Source organism: Monopterus albus, unplaced genomic scaffold (assembly GCF_001952655.1).
Source record: "Monopterus albus unplaced genomic scaffold, M_albus_1.0 scaffold37.1, whole genome shotgun sequence".
Lineage (NCBI taxonomy): Eukaryota > Metazoa > Chordata > Actinopteri > Synbranchiformes > Synbranchidae > Monopterus > Monopterus albus.
Window position 1 is genome coordinate 677,219 of NW_018127917.1, and position 8,497 is coordinate 685,715.

An 8,497-nucleotide genomic window follows, 5' to 3' on the forward strand; every position below is an offset into this window, starting at 1 on the left:
AGAGCGGTTTTGAAGCTCAAGTCTGGCTATTGCCATATCGGTAGTGTTTCACTCTGCCTGCTACGGCTTTTCTAAAAATGTCACGGAAGACGAAATTTGTTATAGAGACCAAACCAGTTTTTGTTCCAAGGCTGTAAACATATATATTTAGTTGTAAAGTTGGGTATTTTTAATATGGGGGTTTATGGGGATTGACTCCCTTTTGGAAACGGCCTCAAGTGGCCATTTGAGGCCCTGCAGGTTTTGGCAGTTAAGCATTGGCGTTCTCAGCCTCAAAGGTTGCTGCTTGAAGGATACCAGTACTTTTAGATATTTCTGTATTTCTTCTTGTGGTAATGATGACAAGGAAGTAGTTATATATGAGTATTTGTTGCATATATCAAGGGGTTAAAAGGATCAAAGGAAGGATGGGAACATGTGGCCCAGATAAGTAGAAAAATAATCTGCATAGTATTTGAATTCAACACGTGTCATATACAGTATATACCCCCTATTTGTGGTCAGCCTGCTTTCCACTAGCATGAAAAACAATCCTCCCCACAGTTTATTTGGCAGCCTACTGAAAGACATGTTTTTTATGTGCCCTTTGTGCAGTTGTGTGGCTTTTGCCAGGGTTCTGATAGTCTCAGGGAACTTAGCCTGAACTGTTGGTTTCATAAAAAAAATTATCTCTCACAGTATTCAGACTGTAGTGCATTTCACAAGTGAACACAAGGTTGTACACATACTCTAAGTACATAAAACATGCTGGAATATAGGTTAAAGCAGTGACAGATCTGTACACACTTCTATCCATCAAGTGTCATCAGGTGGGTTCACCTGTCGTAGTAACACTGTCTTACTCTCATCTTTCTGTGCAGTGGAGGAATGACTTTGTGAATGGTTTGGTGAAAATCCCCAGTTCCCATGAGGCTCAAGAAGAGTGCCTTGGTATGGCTGTACTCGACATGACAAGGACAGCTAAGGAGAGAGACATGTCGCCTCTGGACATCTACCACACTATAAGGTACAACAGATAACCAAAGGCAATGTTTGATCTGATTTTTGGCAGATTATCTGGAATGAACACCTACTATGCACTACTTGATGTGATGTTCTAATTTTGTGCCCATACAAACATAGATTTTTAGCACTTGTTAATCTTGTCTTAACAGACACACCCATGCAAGGACTTTGCCAAAATGATATAGTCTGGAATTATATAGCAGGATTCAAATCAATTAGAGAATATGTCAACATAGCATTGAGTGCCATCTTTTTTTTTGATTCTCTGCATTACCGGTCTTTTCATTTCTTCTTTATATGTGCAACAGTGTTGTATGAGGGCGGTAATAGACTTGAGACAGATGTGTTATTCTGATGCTGATACAAAAATCTGCTTGAACCTCTTACAGCTACAAGTCCTTCCTACCAAAAGACATGAGAGCTCAGATCCAAGACCGCAACTTCTTGACACGCAAGCGAATTCGCTTTCGATTCAAGCGTTTCATCCAGCAGTTTAGTCAGTGTCGGACTACAGTGCGCGATCTCAAGCTTAAGTACCTCATCAGCATAGAGTCTCTGGAGAAGGCTTTCTACACGGAGACCTTCCAGGTCAGGGACCCCTCCAGTGGGCAGCTCATGATCCTGGTGGCAGCGGACACTGGCATCCAGTGGTGTAGAGAGAAATTGAAAGATTCTGAGCAGGTTGGTACCGTGAATACTATCATTACGTTTGCCTTTTTTTTTACTGTGATAAAACTAACTTTGGAAACATTTCCAGTGTTGCACTTCCCTTATCACCAGCATAAAAGGACCTACTAGACAAAAGGTTCCTAAATGTCACCCAAAAGGCTAGAGAAAGAAATAAAACAACTGAATCACATTCCAAAGCACGTGCAGTGTTTCATTATTAAAGTACATTATCCACATTAATTTTAATGAGTGACAATAACCCTTTGCAACATGCCTTTGAATGTTTTTGGACCACAGTAGAGTTCTGTTGCTTTAAGGCATAAGCTATATCAGCCTGTTTGTGGCTACATAAAGATTTTTTTTTTTTTTTTAATTGTTGGCGTTTGTAATAAAATATGAAGTGTAATATTTTTTTATTTGGTCATTCTGTTTGGGCAGGAGCTGCAGACCTTGTGTGACTTTCCTGATGTCGCTGACATTAGCATCAAACAGGTTAGCAAGGAGGGTGCTACAGAGAGTCGGGTGGTCACAGTCAACAAGCAAGATGGCAAGAATCTGGTAATTTTACCATATAAACTTCCGTCTGTTCTCTGTTGTCAGCAGAGCAAATACTGTGAAGCAACTACTTTTTCATTTCAGGTGTGCAGCTTGTTTGACTTACACCACTGTATCTGATAATCTAATCTTGTTTATGTGCTCTATGGCTTTTCATACATTTCAGGAGCTTGAGTTCCCCAATCTATCTGAAGCACTCTCTTTTGTGTCCCTCATTGACGGCTACTATCGTCTGACTACAGATGCACATCATTACCTTTGTAAAGAAGTGGCACCTCCTAGGCTTGTGGAAGCCATCTCGTCTCGTTGCTATGGCCCCATTTCGTAAGTGAAGAATAACAAAGCTTAATTTCTATTTTACCAACACCATTAGTAAGGCCTGGCACTTCTTCAAAAAGTCCAGATTGAATGAATAAGAACTTGCATATAATTTGAATCAATTTGAATGCATGCAGGATTATCCTAAATGTTATTGAAATGACATGTTATAATAATTTGTGGTACCTCCACTACCTCACTCATCTGCTAACAGAGAGATCACTTCTCAGATTTGTGGCTCCACCACCTGACTCTTCAAAACCAACTGACAAACCAGCAGTTATGTCCTCTTCCCCCAGTAGATTAGTCAAACACAAGAGCAAATAGTCACTGCTGCAAATAACTTTCTTTCCATTTCCCTCATTCCTCCTTCTGCTATGTTTTTGTGTGGAGCTGCACCAGTCACCTTTGCATTGGCAGCACTTATTGTTGTTTAGTACAAAATGGTTATACAGGAGGAATATACTACCTTTATATACTATCCTAGCAGGTAATACTGCAGCTGTTCTGACTAAACTGCATGTTGTGTGTGTTTTTTTTGTGTGTGTGTGTGTGTGTGTGTGCGCGCAGAATGGAGTTTGCCATCAGCCGGCTTCAGAGGTGTGGAAACAAGCGGGGGCTGTACATTGTGAGATGTAGCCCTAAAGATTTTAACAAGTATTTTCTGACTTTCCCTGTTGAGGTAGGTAACACTACAAAAGGGCAGTCCTGAACGGGGTTAAAAAAACAAAACAAAAAGCTAATAAGTTATGTTTTGTTTGTTTTTTTTTTGTTTTGTTTGTTTTTACAAAACAACAAAAAACAAAACAAAAAGCTAATAAGTTATGTTTTTTTTTTTTTGTTTGTTTTTTTTGTTTTTTTGTTTTTAGGTCCTTCTGCACTGTTGTTCTGAACATGGTTGAATTATCTCAGCAGGCATTCTGCCAGCTTTCACTACTTGACAATTGAAATACTCAACACTCTAGACAAATATTGGTCGTACAGATTTATGCTAGTTTTAAGCTTCACCCTGTGTGTTTTTATTGTAATCTGAAACCTCATCTGTTGTCGTGTTCAGAGTGAGATTTTTGGAATTGTGTTAGTGTCATTTCTATGACTGAAACTCAAAATTTGTTTCTAATATCTTCCCTCTCTCAACTGTCTACCAGGTGTATGATGCTGTAGAATACAAGCACTGCCAGATAACCAGGTCTGCCAGTGGGGAATTTAACCTCAGCGGAACCAAAAGAAACTTCAGCAGCCTGCAGGAACTACTTAACTGTTACCAAAAAGAAACCGTGCGCTCTGACAGCATCATTTTCCAATTCACCAAGTGCTGTCCACCTAAATCCAAAGGTAAAGCTAACATAATCTGGATTTATTCAGAGGATGTTTTTGAGAGATTAGTAGACATTAGCATTGATGTGTGCTACTACTATATGAACAAATGATGAAGGGAAAATGGTAAATATCCTAAGAGGGAAATCTGTTTTTATCCCTGTTTAATCAGGGATTTATCAGCAAGCACCCTGCTAGTTTACACACTGGGTCTCTCCATTAAACGTTTGTATTGGGCTCTTCAAACTAATGTATAAGCACGGTAATTGAACTGGAACGATCAGGCCCATGTTGATGGGTCTGCAGATGTATGGTTTTTAGATGTTGCTGAATAAAGAAAGAGCATTTTGGTTTCCTGATAAGAGACTTTGTCCCCGAAGAACAAATCAACTACCATACAGATTTTTACTCCTATTTTAAGTGCTGGCTCATCAGCAATGCCAAGGGAGAGCACTTTTCATCAAACTAACAGCCAGGATGACTCAGAGGTGCCTCAGACCGCCTGCTTTCATAATGAATCAAGAACTGGTCTGAGCTAGAAATTTGAAAAACATGTAGATTCCTTTCCACAGAAACTGATGATGAAGAAATGCAGCATGTCACATACAGTATTTCATCTCTGACTCACATTGTCATTTCTTAAGTTTCTCTGTCAGTTGTACTCTTTAAGTGTGGTCACTTTCAAATTGAAATTATAATGTATCTGCTTTCATATAAGATCATCTTCTTTTCTTTCAATCTCAGAAAAGTCCTGCCTGCTCGTGTGCAGGAGCAACAAGGGCTCAGAAGTGCCCCTGTCTCCGTCACTGCAGCGACACACCATCAGTCAGATGGTGTTTCACAAGATCAGGAAAGAAGATCTGGAATTTGTAAGATCATTCTGCATGTTCAGGACTATGTCTAACTGTTCTGTACATGCATGTGCATTTGCTTCTGCATTAATATGTTGAAGTTCTGTATTACTCTACTGTACTGTTCATTTTTCCAGCAAGTCTAGCTGTGAATCAAATTAATATCCTGCTAAGGCTTTGTAATTAATGTTTTTGATGTGCAAAAATGGCCTTCCTTTTCAGATGGAGAGTCTTGGTCAAGGGACATTTACCAAGATCTTCAAAGGAGTCCGTAAAGAGCTCGGAGACTATGGACTTGTGCACAAAACAGAAGTTGTCATGAAAGTGCTGGACCAGGCCCACAGGAATTACTCTGAGGTCTGTGGCTCTAAAGCTGTGCAAACTTTTTGTGTGCAGGGAAACCTGGTTATTACCGCCACTAATTGGTTATTATTAAGCATGAAAAAGTAAGTGATATTGAAAGTTAAAACTGCCATTTCTTTGTCATTATGTTATGCTGGGTTTTTATCATTAACAGTTTAACAGGTTTAGTTAGAGTGCTTTGAGTAGGTCTGGGTATCAACACTGAACTCTGGAATCATTTTGATTCAGCTCAGTTTGATACTTAACAATTACATCAGATAAATACCAGTACTGCCATAAGCATGTGTCAGAATTTTTCTGGGAAAACTTCTATTTCTTCTACATTCAGCAAGTGAGCAGCACATGCAATAAAAATTGTCATGTGCATGTTATCAGCTAAATTGTAATTCCAGTTCCCAGTCATTTAAAAAAAAAGTTTTCTTTGGAATAGCAAAACAACTAAAATATGACATTAATATTGTTGGACTTACATGTGCATCCAAAACCTGCAACACTTACAAGAGCATCATCATTATGCATATTTTAAAGAAATAATTGCCCTCCAATACAGCCTCAACATGGCTGTCAGCAGCAGATGCTTCAGCTAAATACAGACATCCACTTTAATAATCACTCTGAGCACAGACAGGGCAGAAACCTATCTGCAGGCAGCTTAGCTTTCCAGCAGGGGCAGACTCAATCAAGTAGGTACCTTGAAAGGCTGTGGAGTAACCAAATGCATTTAAAAGACAGTATTTTCATGTTTAGAATGTAAATAACACACAAATATGGTTACGCATTGATATCTTGGCTTCACTTCCGCATGGTGGAGGGAAGTGGTGACGATCATATTTATATACAGTCTATGGATGGATCACCTGAGTGTAGCTTTTAGTGGAAATGGGCATATAAATAATTTGTTCTTCTACCTTTGTCTTGTCCTACAGTCTTTCTTTGAAGCTGCCAGCATGATGAGCCAATTGTCCCATAAACACCTGATCCTTAACTATGGTGTGTGTGTCTGCGGAGAGGAGAGTAAGTCTGCTTTAGAGAGACACAAAACTTCTCTCAACTCATAAGCATACTATATGTCCTCAGATGTCCACACAGCACCCATCTGTTTGACAGACATGAGCTTGGTGCATTTATGGTTATAATGCTGTTAAGAATCTGCCATGCTGTAATCTTGCCCAGCCTCTATTAGCATGAAGCATGGTGGGCTGCTCTATGGTTACATTACCCTGCCTCAGAACCTCATCCATTTGCCCCAGCCTCTCTTCACCTCATAAGACGTGGCAGTTTTTTAAAGGACAGACAATGTATGTTTACCAAACACACAGCAAGGTTGGTGGAGTTGGCAGAGCATAGCACGTACCACATGCTACTGTTGTGGTAACGTTACAACATGTGAGTCACAGAGATGAGCGCTTTGGCATAGTGGTGGGAGTAGCAGCTTTATGAACAGAGCCAGATCTTATGGCACTGTTCCTTTCATAGCATTCCTTTTTTTCTTCTTCTTTACAATACATTTGTGGTGTAATTAAGTGCTGAAATTGAGTGTCTGTCAGTTTTACTTAGATACACAGCAGCAGCACTCAGCTATTTTCACAGCTACTATGATTTCCTTAGTGCGTTTCAGTATGGTGTATGAGCTTTTAATTTCACTGTACTACTACTGTTCATATTGCCTAACAATAATAATGCCAGTAAAATGAAAAATAAATAAATCCCTACAAATAGTGGGAATCCAGAAATGCAAAGTTGTTTTGTCCTTACATTTATCTTCTTTTTGAGTTGTGGCTAAATAAATTTAAGTAGAAAATAATAAATTCACATTTTAAGGTCAAGGTCAAAGTGTTGATTCGTCCTATGCACAGTTAGGAAACGTGTTTCCCTGTACAATGAACAGTGGTAGAAGAACATTTGAGATTTGTTAATTATGTACAAGTAACAGTATCGCAGTGTAAAAATACTGTTACAAGTAAATGTCCTGAATTCAAAATGTTACAGGTAAAAGTACAAAAGTATTAGCATCAAAATATACTTAAAGTACCAAAGTAAAAGTAGTCATTACACAGAATGGCACTGTGGTAGGTTTCAGGCCTACATCCCACCACTGCCACCAAATGTGGTAGGTTGACTCTGAGTGGCCAGGAATGTAGGAGACAGACTCGAAAAAGACATCAGGTTTTCTCAAATCAGTCATTTATTTTAAACAAGTGCCAGCAAAGCACACATGCCAAACAAAATCACTAAACAAACTAAATGGTTTAACTTCACATAACTGAAGAAAACTCAACGCAACTTACAGGCACGTGCACACCACTACACTTAGACTGCAATACTACCAGCTGCTCCACCTCAGCTGATTAAGTAGCTCCTGGTACCAATCAACCCTATGACATCCTTGATGACATCAGAGAGCATACAAAATAAGGAAGTGATTAACCTAGTAAATACAATCAAACATTTAACACACAGGTTAAGACATTAAAAAACATACATGACTTAACCTAGGGACAAGTGGAGTGTTCTCACCCACTTTGTCACAGGCACAATTAACATTAATGTATTTGATATTATTAAATGATAATTATTGATGCATCATTGTGTTCCCTCAGTGGAGTAAACAAATAAGAAATAAGAACTTGAATTATATTGTGATAATTATTGGCATTGATATGAAAATTATTGCGATAAAACATTTTGTTATATTGCTCAGCCCTACATGAAACTTGATATGTTGAAAACTTGGCTTTTAATCACAAGAAAATTAATAGATTTTTAATTTAAAATCTGAAAAATAATTATTTCCTTCAGACATCATGGTGCAGGAGTATGTCAAGTTTGGCTCACTGGACACCTACTTGAAGAAGAACAAGAACTCAATAAACATCCTGTGGAAGCTTGAAGTGGCAAAGCAGCTGGCCTGGGCCATGAACTTCCTGGTACGAATCCATGTAGTGTCAGATTATATGCCTTGAGCAGCCATTCATGAAGTGTAGATGAATATCAGTTTGTGGGTTGCTTGCAGCAGTAGTTTTTATGGCTGATTCCAATGTTAACGCTTTTATTTGGGCACACAAATGGTAATAAAAGCAGAAATAATTTGTGAGAAGAAGCTTAATGAAGTATTGGTAAGAGACTGATAAATCTTTCTTTTTCTCTACTTTCAGGAGGAAAAGCACCTTGTTCATGGGAATGTGTGTGCAAAAAATGTTCTTCTGATCAGAGAGGAGGACCGGAGGACTGGGAACCCCCCCTTTATAAAACTGAGTGATCCTGGCATCAGTATCACTGTCCTTCCTAAAGAAAGTGAGTTTATGTCCACATCGCATTACTTGTCTCTTGTGTGTTGCTTAGTTCAGAAACAGGTCAAATGAATGTAGTATGCTATTAAAATAAAGTATTCTTTTTTGTGTGTTTTTATTGGTAGCCAC

At 38.8% G+C, this 8,497-nt stretch overlaps 1 protein-coding gene across 3 annotated transcripts in view; it reads left to right on the forward strand.

Annotated features, from left to right (window-relative positions):
* jak2b (Janus kinase 2b) overlaps positions 1 to 8,497 on the forward strand; it is a 24,521-nt gene that overhangs the window by 6,588 nt on the left and 9,436 nt on the right. For all 3 annotated transcript variants that reach the window (XM_020598285.1, XM_020598287.1, XM_020598284.1), the window contains exons 5-15: positions 861 to 1,006; positions 1,395 to 1,686; positions 2,113 to 2,232; positions 2,396 to 2,553; positions 3,118 to 3,229; positions 3,696 to 3,882; positions 4,609 to 4,733; positions 4,938 to 5,072; positions 6,005 to 6,092; positions 7,878 to 8,005; positions 8,234 to 8,372. In XM_020598285.1, coding sequence (XP_020453941.1) covers positions 861 to 1,006; positions 1,395 to 1,686; positions 2,113 to 2,232; positions 2,396 to 2,553; positions 3,118 to 3,229; positions 3,696 to 3,882; positions 4,609 to 4,733; positions 4,938 to 5,072; positions 6,005 to 6,092; positions 7,878 to 8,005; positions 8,234 to 8,372 — 1,630 coding nt within the window. The remainder of the gene's footprint in view (positions 1 to 860; positions 1,007 to 1,394; positions 1,687 to 2,112; positions 2,233 to 2,395; positions 2,554 to 3,117; positions 3,230 to 3,695; positions 3,883 to 4,608; positions 4,734 to 4,937; positions 5,073 to 6,004; positions 6,093 to 7,877; positions 8,006 to 8,233; positions 8,373 to 8,497) is intronic.